General features: G+C 43.4%; 2 protein-coding genes across 2 annotated transcripts in view; both read left to right on the plus strand.

The window, feature by feature from the left end:
* The first annotated feature begins 13,882 nt into the window (after positions 1–13,882).
* si:dkey-193c22.1 (uncharacterized protein LOC567837 homolog) lies at positions 13,883–17,220 on the plus strand. Its single transcript, XM_053871418.1, has 9 exons — positions 13,883–14,075; positions 14,756–14,780; positions 14,856–15,005; positions 15,080–15,200; positions 15,623–15,829; positions 15,909–15,992; positions 16,152–16,293; positions 16,601–16,763; positions 16,826–17,220. Coding segments are annotated over exons 2-9 (1,104 nt in total). The 5' UTR covers positions 13,883–14,075; positions 14,756–14,778; the 3' UTR covers positions 17,061–17,220.
* A 1,951-nt stretch (positions 17,221–19,171) lies between these two features.
* Positions 19,172–21,589, plus strand: part of cspg4ba (chondroitin sulfate proteoglycan 4ba) — a 29,945-nt gene continuing 27,527 nt past the window's right edge. Inside the window, exon 1 of the mRNA XM_053871503.1 lies at positions 19,172–19,375. Within this exon, the coding sequence (XP_053727478.1) occupies positions 19,291–19,375 (85 nt within the window). The 5' untranslated portion in view covers positions 19,172–19,290. The remainder of the gene's footprint in view (positions 19,376–21,589) is intronic.

Genomic DNA, 21,589 nt, shown 5'->3' on the forward strand with positions numbered 1-21,589 from the left:
TTGAGACACGAACATGTATATATTTTCCATTTATACCAACACATGGCCTTAACTTAGTGACCACCCTGACCATGTTCTCGACTGAAAGTGTCCACGTGAGCACATAAGCATATGAAGAGTTGAGCACTAGTGAAAGATGGCCTTGTCTGATGAGTCTCTTTTATGACCTGTACTTGGCCTGTGAATTTCCACTGTAACGTGAAGCTGATTGATCTTGACTCTGTGTGTGGGATCTACCTTATATTACCCAGACAGGGGTTGAGATAATGAGATGAGAGAAGCTTTCACAGAGCTGAATCAGATGAGACGAAAGAAAATCTGTGAAGTGTGAGGAGGCATGAAAGAGAGAACAGGGCAGAGGAGATGTGAGATAAACGTCTGATGATGCTGTGGTTGGTTCAGCCAGTGATTGGAGAGCACAAACCATGGACAAAATGCTAGTCAGAGATGACTCATATAACACTTCATAGACATTTTTGCAGAGTCAAACAAAACCCCTTTTGCTGAGCTCAGACTGATAAGGACATCAAACCGACAGAGTTGATGTTAAGGTTTTGATCCTAATCCTGGCTTGTTCAACTTCTCACTATTCTTCACACAGTTTCTTCACATTCAAAGTGAATTGTTTTGTTTTTGATTTTTTTTTTTACATTTATTATGGCATGTTGTCTTGATAGGTTAAAAAAAGCTGGAACAGTTACTCACCCTATACTGGCACACGTGGCCATCACGACGTAACTGAGCTTCAGGCTACGCTTGAAGGAGTACCACGGCGTAGACTAGGGTAGAAAATAGCAGTAGTATAAGTAAATTTCAATCCAACATCAAACATAAACAACCCTTTATTCTGAACTTCATCTGAGGGACCGGACAGGAGCGGAGCAGAGAAAAGAACTGCTGTATTTTCTGCCCCATTTTTCAGTGTCTTCTCTCCCCAAACAGACCATCAGCTTCAGTTGTTTCATAATGACGCCCAGGGTGATTTCCAGATTCCTGTAAGTTAACTCAGGTGACGGATATTTAGATACTGTCACAGCACAAAAGGCAGATCACTTTGAAACTGTGAGCAAAACATTCATGTTTTTGACCATGTCATAACACTTTCTTCGCCCATCATTTGTGGACTTCAGAAGGTTTCTGACCGTGTAACTCTCAGGCATCTCTTTGGCAATGCAGCAGTGGACATGATTTGCCTCCTCTAGGTTTGGGTCCTCTGAACCATCTTGGAACTGACCTGTCACCTTCGCAGGAAGAGAATGCGTGTCTCTGCCTTCATTTCCAGGAACTTCTTTCTCATTGTCTCTTTCACTCTTTATTGACCTTCTGTGGGTGGCTGTGTCCCAATATAATCCTGGTCTCATCATTGTTAGTGACTTTTCTAGTCATCCATGCAGCCCGGAGAACTTTGAATTTTCATTATTTCCTGCTGAAATTTCTCCACCCGATCCACTGTGCGCTGAGTCAATAACATAACAACCTTGTCTCTGAATTGGTCCTCAGGTTATTATCTTGCATGTCTTCTGGCACCGAGTATACCAACATGTTTGTTGCTCTTGCTTTGGCTTCCAAGTGGGCGACTTGTGCTTCCTCATGCTCGGGTAATGAGAGCAAGAGGGAACCTCGCCAGTTACTCAACAGAATATTGAAAAGCCTAAAAGAAAAGATACAATTATGTAATAACATTAACACTGGAGGCATTGGCGGCAGATCCGTGTTCATGAGAGGAGCAGTTAATGTACAGTATGTGTACGTGAGAAATAGCGACGGTATCAACATTGAAAACAATTTTTAAAATGCAGACCGATATCACTAAATCCTCAATTCTCTGATATACTATACAGTGACTGAATACATAATAAAATAATACTAAATAAAAAGCTACTCCATCAGGAGGCAGAGTTACGTGGAGGTGGAATATATTCAATCAAGAAAGCGAAAGATAGAGTGTGGAGTGCCTCAAGTGTCCGTTCTGGGACCCAAACAGTTCATTCTAGTGAACAATATGCATGTGCTGTTTGCAGACAACACTCAATGTATATGTAACAGAGGAGAGGATCTAGAAACATTCATTGAGAACACAGAAATGGAAATGGTTCCAAACTGGCTCGATGTCACCAAACAGAAGTATGAAACAGGCGGCGTCTGGTGTCGACATGAACATGGCCCAAGACTAATGAGAAAGGTTATCTGTAAACTGAGGGGTTACGTTGAATCACTCTTCATGATGGAATATTGGCAGATTAAGGTCATGGTCTGGTGGAAACACATGTTCTCTTACAGGAAATATAATGAAACCTGTAAACCTATAATCGCACACAAACTTTTCACTAAAAATTTGCTAGAACGATTATGAAATACTTATCCAATTTGGCTCTTGGAATAATGAGTCTTTGTCCTTCTTTCTTGCATAAAGCTTTAAATCCCTGAAGAACGCCCGGAACCAAATGTGTTTTGGTGTGTTTTGTTTAGCTTTGGTAAGGTACTTATGAGGGATTATAGTGTCCAAAAATAAAACTTAATGCCGCATGTTCATCACTCAGCTGTGCAGTGGGAACCAAGCCGTAGATCATTTCTGTACACATACTTCAGTGTTACACGTCACCTTGTGTGCTGTGGGTTTGATGACGATATGAGAGCGAAACTCATTCTGACCATTTTGATCATTTTTAGCAGCCAGTTAAGATTCATTTTCACTGTGCATTTCTGCTTTCTTTCCCACTTCCCCTTGTTGAGGCACGTGGTCCTGCAACTTATTCTATAATCACATACATTTTGAATATATCTTTTTTGAATATATCCGTCGCCCCTTTGTCACGCACAGTTCCCCGCAGGTTCATCAGCCCAACCCACCTCCAGCAGTCTCATCTAATCTTAGAGGAGACAGTATGAAAGTAAGTGAAGCATGTGACATTAGAAAAAGGTGACTGTCATTGATGAGGCGACATGTTGAGATCTGCTACAGTTTTCTCTCAGTGCTCGTAAATCAAAAGAAGTAAAAAAAATAAACACCCGTCCTTTCAGATGTCAGACGTAGCAGTTGATTTTCTCATGGGAACCCAAGTGTGGTTGGTTTGTTGTGATCGGTGCCGCAGCCTTGCAGCAGGTGGCTGTGGGCTCACTGCCAGCATGAGGCGATGGCTGGAGTGAACCAGCGTGGCATTGGGCACGTGCGCTCCCTCGCCTCTGTCAGCTCTCACCTGTGCTCATGAGCTTGGGTGAGTCAGTGAAAGAGCAAGATCGCAGGGGCAGGGACACGTCACTGCTTTTCTTGACATTGTACTCTAGTGTGGAGTCTTCCATATGATTGTGGAACAGTGCGCTAAACTCTTCAGCAAGAACTAAATAGTGCCTGAACCATTTCAGTCTGAGTGAACTTCATGAGTCATAATGTTTGTTGGCAATACCAAAGTCAAGCTTTTCATAGCACAACCTCAACCTGTTCTTTCAGCTGCATTGCCCTGGAACAAATACTACCAAGGCTGAAGGCCTGGCATGATGACACGCACTGATGTCAATCCTACCTGAGGCGAATTATTATGGCCACCACTACAGTGTTTCTCTTGAGGGGCAAGTTGCCATAGCCAGGTGCATTTGGCAGGGCCTGTGTGTTGGGACTGGGCGTGCGCAGTGAAGCTCCGTAACTCAGACCCCCAGGGAGTAATAAAAGATCCTATAAATCATCGTGATGAAAGAGCGAGTGTTTAGGCTCACCATCATACTGAGAGTCACAGCTACTGAGTGTTAGATTACACACATTTATTACCCCCAGTTTGAACTTCCTCTTAAGATCCAGCTCCTGCTCATTCTACCGCCACACCCCCAACACCTGCTCGTTTTACATTCAGGCGGAAAACAGCTGACACAAAACAACCAATCAGCTCCTGTCTAACTAATCAGCTGACTGTGCAACCAAAATTTGTAGCACAGTTGGTACCGTGGTTTCCCATAGGCCGATATCCCCCTCACTCGTGCGCTTGTTCCCGCAGCACAGAGACTGCAAGGGGACTATGTTCTTGGCAACAGTTGCACACCACTATAAAGGCACTCCTCCTCCTCCATGTCTTGCTTGAGAACTTGAATTATAAAGAGTGTATATTAGTGATCAGTTGCACGCAGCCATAAACACACTCCCCCAGGTTGTTGTTTGAAGACTTGAATTTAAAAAAAGTGTATTTGACTGATCAACAGTTGCATACCACTGTACATGCAGTCCTCCAGGTGTTGTTTGATGACTTGAATTGTAAAATACTGTATATGGCTGTCAACATCTGGAAACGCACACCTCAAGGTGTTTGAAAATGAAAGACCTGAATTGTACTGACTTGTCAACCACACCATTGAAGGGTTGTATTTGCAAGAGATTTTGCTCTTTGTATTTATTTTTCTATCTGCCTGTTTTAATTTGACACTGCCAGGGGTCATAGCTCAAGTCGCCTCCTGGACTCCACTGGGAGATGAAGGATGGTGATCTCACCATCGATTTTTTGGGCACGTTTGAGTTATAACTCATCATGACTTCCCATGTTCATGTTTTTTTAGTCTGTTTTCATCATCATTATTATATAGTGGTAAGACAAGTGGATGTCACGCAACCAAATATGCTAATGAGCAAAGGCGGCGGCGTGTCACGCGACCAAATATGTTAGTGAGCAAAGGCAGCGGCACGTCACGTGGCCAAATATTCAAATGAGCAAAGTGGGCGGCGTGTCACGCAACCAAATATGGTAATGAGCAAAGTGGGCAGCGCATCACGCGACCAAATATGGTAATGAGCAAAGTGGGCGGCGCATCACGCGACCAAATATGGTAATGAGCAAAGTGGGCGGCGCATCACGCGACCAAATATGGTAATGAGCAAAGTGGTCGGCACGTCACGCGACCAAATATGGTAATAGGCAAAGTGGGCGGCGCGTCACGTAACCAAATATGGTAATGAGCAAAGTGGGCGGCGCATCACGTAACCAAATATGGTAATGAACAAAGTGGGCGGCGCGTCACGCGACCAAATATGGTAATGAACAAAGTGGTCGGCACGTCACGCAACCAAATATGGTAATGAGCAAAGTGGGCGGCGCGTCACGTAACCAAATATGGTAAGCCGCGACCAAATATGGTAATGAACAAAGTGGGAGGCACGTCACACGACCAAATATGGTAATGAGCAAAGTGGGCGGCACGTTACGCAAGCAAATATGGTAATGAACAAAGTGGGTGACGTGTCACGTGACCAAATATGGTAATGAACAAAGTGGGCGGCGCATCACGCAACCAAATATGGTAATGAGCAAAGTGGGCGGCGCGTCACGTGACCAAATATGGTAATAAGCAAAGTGGGCGCCGCGTCACGCGACCAAATATGGTAATGAGCAAAGTGGGCGGCGTGTCACATGACCAAATTTGGTAATGCCAGTGTGGATTGGTGATTTGTAGGAGGTGTTGTGATTTAAGGTGGTTCTGTCTGGAGCCTTAACGTTTCTTTGCCCATCTGGGAGCTGTGTCTAATGCTGTTTTGTTTTGTTTTCGTCAATGTGTTGTTGTTGTAGGGTTATTAATGTTGTGTTCAGCCATTGGTCTGTGTTCCGTTGAAACTTTTGATGCGCTATGTCACTTGGGTTTTTTTGTTTTAGGCCTGATGTTGGGGAGTTGGATTCTATTGCGTAATCTTTCTTATGTTGTATGTTTTGGATTAATTTGAAATAGCTTTCACTGATTCGTTTTGTTTCTGGCTCTGGTGGTTGTGTATGTCCTTGTTGATGTGGAGTTATGGTTCTGATATTGGGTGGTGGTCTGCTACGTCATGTTATGGAGGAGTGTGGGTAACGTCGGGGGTCAGGTGGTTGTGGGGGGTGAAAGGTTAGGGTTGGGAACAGTGTGGGGGGTTGGGTTTATTGAACAGGCCTACCAGTCCCCGGGTATCTGACACATGGCTCAGTGCCATTGTTCTGGGTGAAGATGAGTCAGCCACTTGCAGAATTCAATTTTGTGCCTCGGTGGAAGGTCATTGCCATAAATGACACTTACATATACAACCAGGTTCCTACTTTCACCTGCAGTCATGATCTAGTGACTGAAGAACTCGATTGCTGGTACAGCTGAAGTTTTCTCTGCTCGACAAGAGAGGCACAAAGTGGAATCAATGTGTGATGGGCAGACCAAGGACACGCTGAGCGATTTGGTTTTAGCCTGGACTAACCTTCTGCCCCTGTGACTTCAGATAAGCAGCAGAAAATGGGTAGATGGACTAAGCCAAGTATGAAATTACAGAGGAGTGAGAGCTACACAAATCTATCTTTTTTTGTAAAGAGCAGAGGTCTTACAAAAACAAGATACAATGAAACAAGAGATTCACATTAAACATCTCACCAGTGAGCAATGCTACGCCAAGGTTGCGAGAGTGCAAGGAGAAAGTGTCTGGCCATTCCTGGCTCTGGGAGAATCTCCTGAACCTCAAGCATGCTGACATTTAGTCCAGGCATGCTGACTTTGACTGTTCCTCCCATTGTTAGCATTTACAGTGTGCGCTCCATGGCAGTGTATATCACAGTACAGTGCAGGAGTTCACTGAGCTCTCGCTCCTCCAGGGTCTGTATGTTTCAAAAGAATAAAAAAAACCCAAATTGCTATACAAATGAAGTGCTTCTCCATGTGGGGCAACGTGAAGGCCAAAAGAGTTTTGTTATGGTTAAACCAGTGTTTTTGCTGGAAGCAAGCTGAATGTTCTAGATCTATAAAATACATGATCCGACCGCAGTTTTCAAATGTTTATTCATGTCAGGGGCACAGTATTTGATACTGCATCAGACTGTGGGTGGAATGTTTTAAGACCTGGTGGTGAGCGCCGCACGCATGGAGCAGAAAAGCAAACAAAAGGTGGTGAAGTAAAACATACCAGGCTACGGCTATCCCATAATCTCCTTGAAAAAGCAGGTTGGGATTTTAAAACAATGTGACTCAGTCGTTTAGTTTAATGGTTTCCTGAGGACACGTGAGAGACAGATGTTCCAGCTTGTTCTACTACTTTCAAAGAAACTTGAATGACTTTGAGCAGTGATCTCAATTTGTTGTGTTGGAGTCAAGACTGTGTTGAGACCAGCGCATTCAAAGACCAGTGATCAAACTGATCACAGAAAAAAAGTAGTTTGTTCCAATTAGTTATTGGATTATTTATAAAAAATACAGTATATTACTAAATTTTAAAAATATATTAGTTTCTTTTTGCATTCAGACATGGATGTGTCTATATGTCTAATAGACTCATTTGTCTGTATTCTTCATTCTCCTCCTCATTGGTCTTGGTCTCTGTGTGCTCTGGTTCCACGCAGTACACAGTCTGGACAACAACACTACTTGGTGGGTTGAAACGCAAAAGAGAGTTGTGAAGCCGGGTTCAGTGGGTAAACCTGCTAGGGTTTAATGAGGTACCAGTACTTCATGGTAAAAAACAGTCGTCCAGGCAAAAAGCTATGTGAAACAAGGCCCTCAGAACACCTCATATTTTATTACACTGAATAAACTTCTGGGTTTTTTGGGAGTCACAGCTGCTCATTAAGCGGTGATAGCGCGTCCCAAAGCAATAGCAGTTTAGGAGCAATGTATGAGAAAAGCTCACAAAGAAATCAGCACTAAGAATATACACCAACATTGTAGCTTCGCTCCGGCAAATTGTGTCTTCATTCACTGTAATCACCAAAACAATGTCAAGTTTTGTTAAAGTAACAGAGCACAGACTCCCCTGTTGATCTCACACTCTATCCTTACCTCACTCATGAACAAGACCAAGAATGAACAACAGGAACAACATCTTCCAATATCTTCTCACAAGCCTCATAGTTTTGGGTTGAAGTCACTGATCATTTAAGTGAATCTCGAAGCCTAGTGTTTTGGTGTGGTGAAATGAGTCTTAAGTGAGTTTTCTCCACTGGCCATAGAGCCAACAAAGTCAAAGTTCAGCTCTTCATCTGAGGCAGTGCACCACAGGTCATCAGTTGAACAAGAGACTGCAGTGTAGAAGGTGCCAAAAGAAGGAAGCCAAGACTATTCCGAGCACTGCTCTCATATGCCACCAGCGCTGACCGCTGGGCCTCAAGTACTACAACACAAAACCTTCGTGATCACCTTATCTCAGCATGCTGGAGTGATCAGAAGTAGACTACTGCAAATGATCTTCAAAAGAAAAGCTGAAATCATTTTCATCTGCCTTTGGATGGGACAGTAGATGTTTGGATGTCAGTGTGGTGAAAGTTTTAATAGCCACTGGGACGCCCAATCCAAACACACACGACTGTTAGCGTGTAACAAAGATTTCATGAAAGTCATGAAAGGTCAAGTGTGCCGAGACTGACATATCCGAAGATTGAACAGAACACAATGTAAGACAGCTGGAAGACGTGTTTAAGTTTGACGGGGGGCCGTGATCTTGGACACGTAGTCGCTTAGCTGTCAGGTTATTTCTGAGCGACAGGTTACACTTTGATTTAAAGCAGTTCCAGCATTTTCTGTCAGAACTTACACATATTCAGTGCGGAAACAAGAGCCTGTAGTTTTGATGCGTCATCTGCGTGACAAAAACTGATTTGATGATGTCAAGGCCCAGCTCCACTTGTTAAGTAACCTTGCCTGTTTTATTCAATGTAAGGCTGGATGTCCAATCACATTTCAAGAGCTGCCCACTGGAGGGAAACTTGTGTTGACTCAGGCTAAGCTGGAAACTGTCATGACGCACTGAAACCCGACGCTGCACAGAACTATATAAAGATGCTGTAGAGTGTGTGAATTGACACAGACACACACTGTGACACGCAAACTTGTGTTAGTCAAAGCTTCAAATGGGACTAGACTGCTGGATGACTATGTCAACATCTGTTTACTCAATTATTTAGATGTAATATCGTTTAAAATGATGTGCTTGAGGTTTGACCTTTTGTCTGTGGGGGGCAGCATTCCAATTTGGGACTTGGCTACTTACCCTATCCTCTGTCACTTCCACTTGAGCCAGCTCTCTAAGAGGGACGTTTTTAACCTCATCATCCCACATGTAGTAGAGCAATGAGCAACTGGCCAGCACTGATCATGGTCATCTGCAGTTATTTTCTTCTTCTGTTTCCTGCATTAGATCTGACAAGTCATTTCCTTTAACATAGTCCAAAAATATTTTTCCAAAAATATTTTTCTTCGTCCTTCAATGTGTACGTTATCTGCTCCATTGGAATGGCCACCAGACTTTTTAAGTCACCAGGCATTATGCAAAACCAAAATCCAAAACGGCACATCTCAGATGCACTACTGCGTCACTGTTCATTCAACAAAAATGTTGAATTTCTGGTGAATTCTTTTATCAGGGAGAACATGTTGTCAACCAAATTACTAAGTACTGCAAACAGGCCCCCTTCCAGCAGTCTCCTCCATGAACTCTTCTCTTTCTGCTGTATGCACTCTTGAGCATTCTGGCAGACTTGTTAAGATTCAAACTGTGCACCTGACAAGAATGCATGCTCTGTTTCTTCCCTATCAGTCTGAGTTCCTCCAAGAAAAAACCTGCATCTCCCTCTCTGCACCGGCACCTCTGTCTTCCATGGTATGATTCCGGACACTAGGATACCTAGAAGCCGTGCCTTGTGGTCAGTGCCAGTTTCCATGGTTTCCCACCATGAAAGGGGGATTCTCTCTGGCCCTGGCGTGTTTGTGAGCCTCCCGTGAAAAGATGGCTCTGTCCAACACTCCCGAACCCACCGACAGCAGAATTCCTCTGCGACCCGGGTTAGTTGGTTGTGATGATCAGTTGGATGGAAGGGAAAGTAAAGAAGGGGAGGGGGAGGATGAAGACAGAGAGGCAGCATGTTTGGGTTTTGGCAGGACGCCACGCATCAGATTGGTCTTAGTAGCCGTAGGGGTCCACGGGAGGGCCGTAACTCGCCAGTGTACACACATTAGCACAGGCAAATGCACGAACTGTGTCCCATATTAGAGGCCGTATTCTGAAAAGACTCATTTGAAGGATGAGTGTGTCACAGTGGTGATCTCAGTCTGTCCCATTCCACCCGTGCTGCTTCTCAGTGGAGAAGCACAATACCGGCATTTGCTTCAGATTCTGCTGGTAAATAGCCAAAAGCGTGAGTGTGAGACAGCAGAGTTCTAAAGCTGTGTGTGAGCCTGTCTGGGCAGAAATCAAGGCATCAGCATTGCACTGATTCTGGGTTCAGCCATGAACCTGCAGTCAGCTTTATATTTTCTGCCATGAGCTTTGAAAGCACGTGGCTGGGGAGTGACGTCACTGCCAGGATCAGCGTGCTCCAGCTACCAAAGTTGGAAGCAGGGTCTGCATTGTGGTTCACATGTAGAGCATGAGCATTTAAAATTACACTGCAGAAACATTGCAGTACATGTGTCAAACGATACTATGCAATCAATCGATTTGGTGAGAAAAAAAAGCGAACACAAGTAGCTTCTGACTTACGACCTGCTCGACTTACATCCACCCGTACTTACAACCACGGCCAATGTCTGGCACTGGAGCACGGCATCACGTACGACAGTTACGGCAGCACAGCATCCCAGCATCTCACTCTCACACGGCGATCTACCACTACAGTAGCACCTATAACCCTTGCGTCTGCTATTTTGAATGCCATTCCACTTACGTCCAATCTGACTTACAACCGGTTGGTCGGAAATGATGCCGATCATAAGTCAGGACCTCCACTCACAATTCCACCATCCATCTTGGATTGCGACTGGGAAATCCGGTGATGTCAGGGGTGGTGGAGCTGGGAATTTCCCAGTTCCGAGGACAACTGAAAGGCACCTTAAGACACGATGTGATACTGAGGATGAACTTTATCCCAAACAAGGGCAAACACTGTCGATTGTGGGAATAGTTGTCAAGAGACCAAGTCACTTAGTTCTAGCACAGAAACACTTGCGTAGACCCCAACACAAAAGGAATGCTGGAACTATAAGTGTATGACAAAAGGGCCTATAAAATTCCAGGATTGAACATGGCTAGAGGGCGTTATTTCACTCAGTTGAAGACTTGCAGCTTGAGTCATGAGTCATGACTACAGCGATCACATCATCATACTGTACTTGGTATGGTTTGTCCCGAACTGCAATGCTGGTATAGAATTTCTAGCAGTACCCACTATACCTGCGGCTGGTCGGTGACACATTTTCAGTATGTGGCCTTCACAGAATGAGAAATTGGCCACTCAATTTTCAGTGTTGCATAGTTCTAAGGTGAGTCCTAGACGAGACTAAAATAAGTCTGAGACAAGACTGATACCTTGAAAAGGCGTGACATAGCCAAGGCTGGTCTGGCATACTGCAACAATATTGCCACAGACAGTGGAGGGTACCCACACCTTCTTCAAAACCATCTCAACCACCAGGGTTAGAAGACGAGTGAGTGATCAGTTTAACATGACTCATCACTTAAGCATTGACGCTCCCTGTATTTTCTTTGAGAGCTGCGCACACACAGAGAGTTGAGAGCTCCTGTTTGCTGTGAACACCCACAATGACTCAGCAGAAGTGGGAGATAAGCCAACTGTAAGAAGATTTCACATGTACCAGGAAGACAGGATTTCCCATGAAGGCGTGAGCGATGATTTCCTACATGCCTCTGTGCCAAGTCACTGCGACAGCATTGCTATAAAGATGCAATCTCCCTATCGTTTCACTAGGAAGATCAGGGTTGAACGTGCCAGTACTACGTTCAATTGCAGAAGAAGACCTCTAATCTTCAAATCAAACTTTCTTCTTCTCCACGGTTTACCTAGCAGCAACCTGAAGCACCTGCATTACCAGTTAGAGACCCTTGAGGCTCTTCTTGAACAGGAACATACCATTGGCAGTAATAGTGCACGAGTCAGTCTTCTGCATGTGGATTGAGTGTTACCTTTTTGGGGGACACAACAATTGTCATATGAGTTGTGGCGTGAGTTTTATAGCACGCAGGTCAAGTGTGTGAGTGTTTACTTAGTACAATGTCATGAACTGGTATATATGTGATTCAGGGATACCAGCTCAAGAAATTTCCTTAATCCTAAATGTCATAGAGTCATGATGTCATCTGAGAGGCATGCAATACTAGAGCAACTGCATTTCTTGCTGCAATTTCATTGAAAGAAGCAAGTTAATGTGGACGCTCTTTAAGTCAGCAAAACAAATTCAATATCTAGAGTTAAAAAAGAGAGGTGGGGAGTATTGAGTTAGGCCTTATCTCACCTTCTGTGGCGCTCTATGGTTTGCTGCTTAAGGCTTTATGTCAGGTAAAATTCTTGAGTCGCCAAATCAGGGTCACAACAGCTGAAACATTCAACTGCTTCTTTTGTTATGTTCCTTGCAGGCTGGAGTATATCTTGGCCGGAGGCACGATTCATTAGATTTAAAACAGAGTTGCCCTCTTACCAGGCAAGTGAATGAACTTCATTTGAGCGTTAATGTCAAAATTTCACGTTTTTCTCTCTTGACACTTTGCACACATTATGAAGTGAAAGAACTTGGTGGAGTATGTTGTTTCCTCCCTCACATGTTCCATGCCGTCAATGACTAGACTGTTGAAAATGTTATTATCATAATACCACCATGCATCAAACAGGCACGAGAAAATGCTGTGGATTATTCACCACAGAGCTGAAAATTGGCTGACACTGCCGGTGCTGCCAGCTGAATGTCTGACTTTGCACTCCTTGAACATTTCCATTGTAGTGTCGGAGGAAAAAAAGCACCTGAGACTCCCCACATCGCGGCAGATGGAGGAGGAACCACATGCCCACGCAGGCCCGGAGGCTCCAGTCTGTGGGGCCAAACATAACAACGACCCTCGGACTGGTTGCTTCAGTGCTGATCACCTTTCTGTGAATATGCAAGTTTGACTGTTGAGGTTTTCCACTGTGAAGGCCAAGGAAGCCTTCCTCCTGAAACACACTACACACCACAGGTCCCAGAGTGACAAATTTATTGGTATAACATCACTGAAGGGAAACCGCGAATAAAACAAAATATAATGCCGTGTTGTGAGTTTGCCAACGGGAGCTCCTTAAGTTCCTTTGTATAAATGCAAGGACAAGGTCGTTGTGAACTTCAGCGTCATTGGTTCAAGTGCAAACGACCAGCTCCTGGTAGCAGAGTTCTATCGCCTCCTTCTGGCCATCTACAGATTGTAAACGTCTGTTTCTGTACTGCATTCTGTGACTGTAGGTAATGAATATGGAGCAACTACTCGATTTTTTTTCAGCACCTCGTGAGCAGAGTTCTGACTTATAAATAAATCTTTATTGTTATAATTATTATAATTATTATTAGTAGTATTGTTATTAATAATAACAATAATAATATTGTTGGTCGTATTAGTAATTGTTGTATTTAGAATCGATAAAAATAATTGAATGATCCCCAACGTTATGTCTCAATTAAATATTATCAGATTGTTTTATATTCGTTTTACAAACATATAATAATGTTGTGACGTGAGCTGTTAAATATTCGTTGGATATAGATGAAACGCAACCGAGGAGAAACACTAGGGAGTTCAAACCTAAAGTTTGTCAAATGTATTTTACAGTTGTTTTTTCTCCAGGTTGTCCAGCATGCCGATATTACAGCGAGTCCTTTAAATCTAATCTAAAAGTGTTTATGTCTAATTATTACTTCTACATCGGCATGGAAGTAGCATATCCGCTTCCGGTAATATGCATCGTCAACACAATCGTTTTCACTGTGACTGTAGACCTACTCAACTCAACCTATGCCATCGTTTCACACGTTTAGTTGCAACATGCAAAACCGGAAATGCCAAAGGCAAACTCTCTCGACGCAGTGTTCATCTTTGTGTGCCCTACCGCTTGACTTTGCCAAACTATTGGCTCACAGCGAATCACGTGACCAGAGCTAACGCAAGTCAGCCTTTGTCAACGCAAACAATAATGCTAACCTTTATTTAGTCGCCGCAGCATCCTCGCCCTGAAGAAAATCAGATCAAGGAACAAACCTATTTATCTATTTAAAGATCAACGAATTCAAACGAAAAGTGACCTTACCGGACACCGACATTCCGGTTTTGCATGTCCAGTATTATGGTATGTTTGGGCTTCCTGTGGTCTCTGACCTTTAGATTAGTGAGCGACGCTAAAAAGAGGAACACTGCAAAAATAAAATTCTCAATCGAGCTGTCTTAATCGACTATTAGGATTCAGATGAAAATCGTTAATGTCTTTCTCTTCGTTATAATACTGTTCATTCATTTTGTGGATTCCGTTACAGTTTATCACATCGGATTTTAATAGCCTCTTCAGACTAGCCACCTTTTATGGAAACTTGTCTCTGCACTGTAATATTAATACAGTGTTTTAGTTCATCAAAAACAAAATGCCGTATTATTCACTAATCTTCTATATGTCCTATAGAGGGCGGTGTGTCACTTCGCAGTGGCGTTTCATTCATTTTTTTTCTCCTTTTTAATCTCTATTGATTTATTTAATTATATATTTTTGTACAAATGAATACACACATGTATATATATAAATACACCTTATTAATTATAATTTGCTGAACTTATGCATACCTGAAATTAAACATCAAAGTGGAATGCATACCTGAAAGTTTGATCTAACGTCAATAATTCAATGCTCTTAAGGAATAACACTTTATTCTGCAGCCATTTATTCTATTCAAATGTGAGTGTACTCACATTCTCATATTTGAATAAAGTGAGCTGTGATATACACTAATGTGCTAACAGAAGATTGTTTCTCTGCAGGTGGAGCAGCCACGTTTATCGTCATGTGAGTTCCTGAAACAGAAGATTTACATAATAGGATACTTATATCGCTGTTAATATTTATGTTTCTAATCTGAAGGTCAGGGTTGAAGTACCGAATTTCACTGCCTGTGGCTGCTGGTGTCCTATTGGTCGGCCTTCCCTACTCCATCTCACTGGCCGCCCAGTGGCTTTACGGATGGCCCAACAAGCCTGGATTTAAAAAATACATCGAAGCCATTAAGCCACGGTGACAGTCTGAATCCGCTCTGCATTGCAGTGAATTTCTCTTCAGGTTAAATCATGTTTTTGTTTTCTCGACAGGCGGATATACTGTCTGACCAGAGCGGTGCTTGAGACACTGAAGTATCTGCAGTATGGGAGACTCTACTTTCAGTGGAAGTCGTGGTACAAGAACGAAGGGAATCGGAAACATTATGAGAAGGTGAGTTGTTGGTCTGTTCACGTTGTCAGTCACAAACCTTGTGACGATTTCAGACCACATATCCTCACTTTAATCGTCTGCAGCGTAGCCTCAGTAGCATCCAACTGCACTGGATTGGCGGGGACGTTGACATAATAAGAGATTATAGATGCTAATGACAGCAATGAAATACTGCAAGAACTTGAGCTTTGAGGACTATAGTTTTTTGTTCCTGAAGAGCTACCATGTGACATTTCTGCTGTTGTTGAGTTCACCAGCACCACGGATTCTCTAAAAGTCTGAGTTATGTTGTTATATTTTTCTTTTTTTTTTTTTAGTTTTTGCAGGGAACCTGGGTTATTTCTGTCCTGAGTTTTTATGTTCTGTCTGTGCTTTGAGCACTCATTTTCCCCTCAGACTTGACAGGTGACTCTCTTTGGCAGGGCATCACATTTGGACGCCGGGGCAACAAGCTGGACCTGTACCACCCCCCCTCATCAGACAGGAATGCGCCAGCACCACTGGTGGTGTTCGTATATGGAGGCGGGTGGGGTTCTGGAGACCGATCCATTTACTGTCTGTTGGCCAGACAAATGGCCAAAGAGCTGAACGCAGCTGTCATCTGTCCCGACTACTGCACTTACCCAAAGGTGGTGAAACAACACATGGTGGCCTTAGTGGGACATTGGAACATTAAGATGAGATGATTTCTGGTGATTCTGATTCCAGTGTAACGTTCTAGCGATGGTTCAAGACGTGGCTGACAGCCTGGTGTGGGCCCAAGAGAACGGGCCCAAATACAACTTTGATAATGTAAGGTTCAAGACGTAATATCTGCTCGAAGGAAATTATTTAAAATTGCATTAAACATCTAAAATGAATTGGACTGACAATGATGCAACTTAAACAATTCAACTCAATTCTGGAAGGATGTAATGGAGCAATTGTATGTGACTAAATTTGTCTTCTCAGAACAATATGGTTATCATTGGACACTCAGCTGGAGCACATCTATCAGCGCTGACCATTCTGTTTCTCATTGATGCACGAGAGGAACTGTTTGTTGAAGCAAACAAACAACGAGATGTTTTGCTGGCAGTACGAGGGATCATTGGTAAGAGTTCTGCGTCTACCCAAAACATACCAACCTGGGCTAATCAGTTTTGTCATGGTCAGCTGTAGGTTTGCTGAAATTTATAGATGTGGACCATGTTCATGTAAAAATATTCAATTTTCGTGTGAAAAAAATTGAGTGAGGCTCAAATCTTTCTCCTGACCAATCACAACAGAGAGGGGCGTGGTCTGGAGAACATGATTTCGGCTTCTTTGAAACAAAGAGTTTTCGATGGGCGGGGCTTCTGTATATTTTGCAGATCTGTGTAATGAAGTGTGATCTGTAGACACCTCCCTTCCTCCCCCAGGTCTGAGCGGCGTCTACAACATCATGGACCACTACAAGCACGAGCAGAGGCGAGCAGTGGAGTACGTCTCCACCATGCACAAGGCCATGAACGGCGTGGAGAATTTCCCCTACTACTCCCCGACACACTGGCTGAGCAAGTTCAGCGCTGACAAACTGAGCAGGTGACCTCAACAGCTGAGACTTTTGAGTGCTTCAATGTGATGACATGAGTCTGTTTCTACAGGGTTCCTCCATTTGCTTTGCTGCACGGAACCAACGACATCATCGTCCCATCTGAGGCCTCTGTGAAGTTCTCAGAGATGCTGCAGTCGCTCTCCATCAAGGCGTCTCTCTACCTGCTGCCGGGACTGGACCACACTGAGATGGTGACGGACCTGATGGCACCAGACAGACACTTCTTCTCCCCCATCTACAGCTGCATCAAGCAGGAGTACAAGAAGCTCAAGGAGTCCTGCTGACATCCTCTCGCATGCAGTTAACAACAGTTTTTAATGTTTCATTGAATCTGAATCAGTTGCCTTGTTTCTGATTTAGAGTTACATCATCGCCTTTGTTGACATTTGAATGCATTTCTCCATGTCTCTGGATTATTTATGAGTCATTCAGACATTAAAACTCCCATCCAACTGTCACGTTAACTGTCCTTTCAGCTGGTCTTCAGCCACAATAGAGGGCGGTCAATAGTGACGTACATTGTGTTTGTCGCTAGCTTCTCTGAGTTCACGTCACAGGAGCACCGGAAGTAAAGACGCCCTCCCTGTCTCAACCTCAACTCTCTTAATGCAGAAGTTTGACCCTGATTCTTTCTTCAATGAATGAGCCTGTGTGTTCAGATGCCTGACAATTCCAGTCCACTTTATCTCCGGAGAGAGCGGTTCAGTGTGGTACCTCAAAATCTCTTCAAGTCTTACTGGAAAGTTTCAGATGAAAGTGGAGCAGCAGGGATGAGGACATCGCCTCTAAGGAAAGGGGTGGAATGTACCCCAGGGTTGTGGGGCTGTGCGTGGGCAGTGACCGCTGGCAGCTCAGTGTCCCTGCTTCCCAACATTGTTGGCCTGTGGAGGAGTGTGCAGACATTCTGGAACTATTTTTCTGCAGGGGATGATGTCATAAGGTTCAATGAAGAACAATGTTTGTTCATGAAAGTGCGTTGGTTGGTGAGTGGTTCCCTATTCAATTTATCACAGTCCCGCAAATTGAAGAAATTAAGTTTGAAATTCAGAGAATTTGATTGCAGCTAGTTTTTTGGAGGGACCGCACTCAGCAAATTAAGGCTATCATCCTTAATAAAGAACATGGACCAAGCAGCACCAGTTTAGGATGAACAAGGGTCAGGAGTCATTTTGTGCATATGTGTCGATAAAATGGCCGGATTTAATGAAGGAGTAATAGTAAAACTGATGCCAAGTGGCAGAGAATCGTAGTAGAAAAAGACTAGAGACTAGACTAGACGTTTGACAGGACCAGTCTTGAAGCTCCAGTATATGTCAGGTGTCTGGGATACGATGCAAGAGCCTGTATTCCACCACCTCGGGGAAGCCAAGAACATCACCAACCACACAAACAGAACTGGAACACTAGATTTGAAAACAGAAAAAAATGGATCAGAAACACACAAAAGCACACACACACTGCCTTCATGACTCATGGAGAACCGCCCTAGCATACAATACAATACAATACACATCACACAAGGCGCCGGTCATCACACACTATGGAGACATGCAGAGAACACATAAAACTACAATAACAATGTTGTTGTAATAATAATGTGACAATAATGTGACTGTCAAAGCACACACAGAAAATGAGTTAGCAGAGCAGCACCAACAAGCGTGCTGTGGTCAACACTCATTCAGTGATGAGCAGAGGAAACAGAGGAACAGAGGAACAGTCAGAACTAGCTCACCGATAAATACCACAAAAGCTCAAGCGCCAGATCACAGAAGAGCAGAAAGCAAAGCCAATGGGCCACACAACAGTACACAGTACCACTGACCAGAGGAGCTCGGTTGCAGAATCTGTGTGTGCCATTAACAGGTCAAGCAGGTTACGGGAAGTTAAAATTCATATTAAAGCCAAAACAAACATGACCCAAGACACATAATACACAAGCACAACCATGGGATAGTGGTTGATAATGGTAATAATTATTTTTGCTGTGGGATGCCTGGATTTCTTTTTTTTTAATTGTCAGGAATTCTGGAAGGTAAGCTGAGTGACAACCCCAGGAGTGGCTTTAGAAAATAAGTAAGCAATAAAATATATATACATTTTACATGGAAAAAGCATGGAGTGACATGGAAAGATGGTATACTCCACGGATGGTTGTACAGTCATGCAGAATTGACATCATTTTCAATTTGGGCGAAATTTTACACACACAGGATGCAACAATAATACTGGACAATTGTGTGACAAACAATCTGTAGCGCTAAGCGAAGTGTAGAAGAAATGCCTTTCTCGACTTTTACTTTGAAAGGCGGAGCGTGTATGCGGGGGGCGGGGCTTAGCTGCGGCTCCTCCGAGACTCCAGTAAAATCAGTTCACTTCAGGAGCTGCTGACTTGCCGTTGTGTCCGCTAAACCGGCTGTTGTCTGTAACCAGGTGACCACTTACTCCAGAGACAAGTCTGTAAATATGTAACTCACTGGTAGCAAGTATTTCGGTGCCTGTAAGCGAAGGAAGATGGTGGTTGCGGCCAGGAACACCCCGAAAAAGTTCCTCTGTGGGCTTCTCTGGTGGTCGCTCCTCGTCCCACTGGCGTCCGGAGGTAAGACCAGAAGTATTCTCTGTATTTCCTCAACTAACCATCTTCATCAAGCATATGGTCGATTGGCATTAAGTTATTTAAACCTTTTTTCTCTTTTGTGAAATGATCGCGCCTTTATTGATGACAGAGCATATTGTTGTTTTTCCTAATTTAAATGTATTTGACTTTGCTTTACTTTTTTATTTTTTGCTAAAATGGTGTCTTAATTTGATTCTTATTATCATATTGTGTATTTTTAATTCCATTTTTCCTCATGTTCCTCATGTCTTAAACTGTTGTAGAACATACACATGTAACGCATATTGCCCCTCATGAGAAATATTAATGACAGAATCACTATCATTGTGGTTCGGAACGAGGTAGTCAACCGCTGTCGTCTTGTGTTGCGTTTTTCTCAAAGCAGAATCCTGAAGTTTACTGACAAAGAATGAAATTAGCAGCCTAAGATCATGTCTACTGTATTGTAACAGAGCCTTTGGAACAGCATAGTTTTTATTGAATGATGAGAAAACAACGTGTTATTTCAGCGAAGACAAAAAGCCATGAAGTGATATAAGCAGTTTGAAATGTATCCGGAGTATTTGAAGACCATACATGTGAGATGTGGTTCTCAAACTCTTACTATTGAAAACATGTTTTCTCCTAGTGAATGCTGATGAGTCCACCATGAAACAAAGCCTGGACAGAAATGCAAACAACTTGACCGAGCTTGTGTTGTACTGCAACCCCAAACGCTTGATGTTGTTGAAGAAGCAACTCTCTAATGTACTGTCTAATTTAGCACCAAGTTTTGCTGGCTCCTTGAAGAACGTCTGCCGTTTGACTGAACAGATGGAGATTTCAATTCACAAGCGCCAAGTTTCTCATTAGCAGTAATCACAGGTGCAAAAAGTACTCACTGGCTCTCAGCCAGGGGTGTATTCGGTGACATCTGGAACACTGGCCAACCGTTTACCCTTAGTGGAATTTTAGCCTCTGTCATGGAAAAACTCTTCCAGAGTGGTGATTATAGCTTTGCAGGATTTTGCTCATGGGCACACCATGACAGGAGTCATGGGTTAAGCCAGGTGGAAATACCACCCAGGCACTTCACTATGCTTTTTTGAGTATATATATACATGAAACGTGTTGCTTAAGAACAAACAGTAATCCCTTGACTTGAGTTCCATCTGCAACCAACTTCAGTCATTATATGTTTCCCCCCGGGATTTTTGCGCAAACAATGCGCAATAACTGTCATGTTCAAGATCACCTCTTTGATGTTTCCACTTCACTTTAATACGTTTGATCATGTGAGATTTCATTGTTAAAAGGAGATCAGTTTTCTAATGCTGCGACGGCTCTCGTGTGTACATGGTGGAAGCCCTGTTGTACTCTCGTTTGCACAATCTCAGTTTCGTATTAGAAAGACTCCAACCAGACGGCCACAGTTTGCCCAGTGTGCCCTGTCATTAACATGTTAAACGTGAACAAAAGAAATACCCCAAACATTTGCACTCACCAAGCGCTAAGCCTGCGGTGGCCGCCTGATTGGAAGTGGAGAACTTTCGCTGTCTGGTTATCTTGCCGATGCGACTGTGAATGCCGGAGTAATGCAGGGGCGTAGAACAGTGTCATACAGGCTGGAATGTCACCAAACATCTGTGGTTTCATTACACTGAAGCTAGTTCGCCCATAAAAATCTGTATATGTTTAAGCCACAGGGTCCCGAGAGCGAGAAAAGAGTAGCGGTTAGTCTGGAAATTGATGATATGAGTCTCCAATCATAGGACGCACACAAGTCACGTTCAGCTTGAGGTCAGCTAGATGGCCTCACTGTCCCCAACTCGTGATCTGATCGGCTATCGCTACTATCCATCAACTATATGTGTCCGTTCACTCTGAGGGCACCTGCACCTGCACTGTTGCTGCTGAAGGCTTTGGACTGATCTCATCCAACATGACGACACAATCTAGCTGAATTCTGATTGGAAAACAATGGTATGTCCTATGACATGAATAGGATTATTATATATACTATACATTTATATTTGGGGAAAACACATAAAAAATGGAATTCACTTTTGTCATAAATATGCTCATGGTTTCTGGTTATGTTGGGCCAGCAGGGAAGGCCTTGCTGGCTCTGACAACCAACCACTGCTTTTCATCCAGCGCTACTACATGAATGCTACGTTTTGTGATTGCAATGATTGTAGCGTTTCAGATCTCCTC

The sequence above is a fragment of the Synchiropus splendidus genome, chromosome 7 (assembly GCF_027744825.2).
Source record: "Synchiropus splendidus isolate RoL2022-P1 chromosome 7, RoL_Sspl_1.0, whole genome shotgun sequence".
Taxonomy (NCBI): domain Eukaryota; kingdom Metazoa; phylum Chordata; class Actinopteri; order Syngnathiformes; family Callionymidae; genus Synchiropus; species Synchiropus splendidus.

Coding starts and splice junctions, on each gene's coding strand:
- si:dkey-193c22.1 (XM_053871418.1), top strand. Junction 15,830..15,908: donor ACTACTGCACTTACCCAAAG/GTGGTGAAACAA, acceptor TTCTGATTCCAG/TGTAACGTTCTAGCGATGGT. Junction 16,764..16,825: donor AGCGCTGACAAACTGAGCAG/GTGACCTCAACA, acceptor CTGTTTCTACAG/GGTTCCTCCATTTGCTTTGC.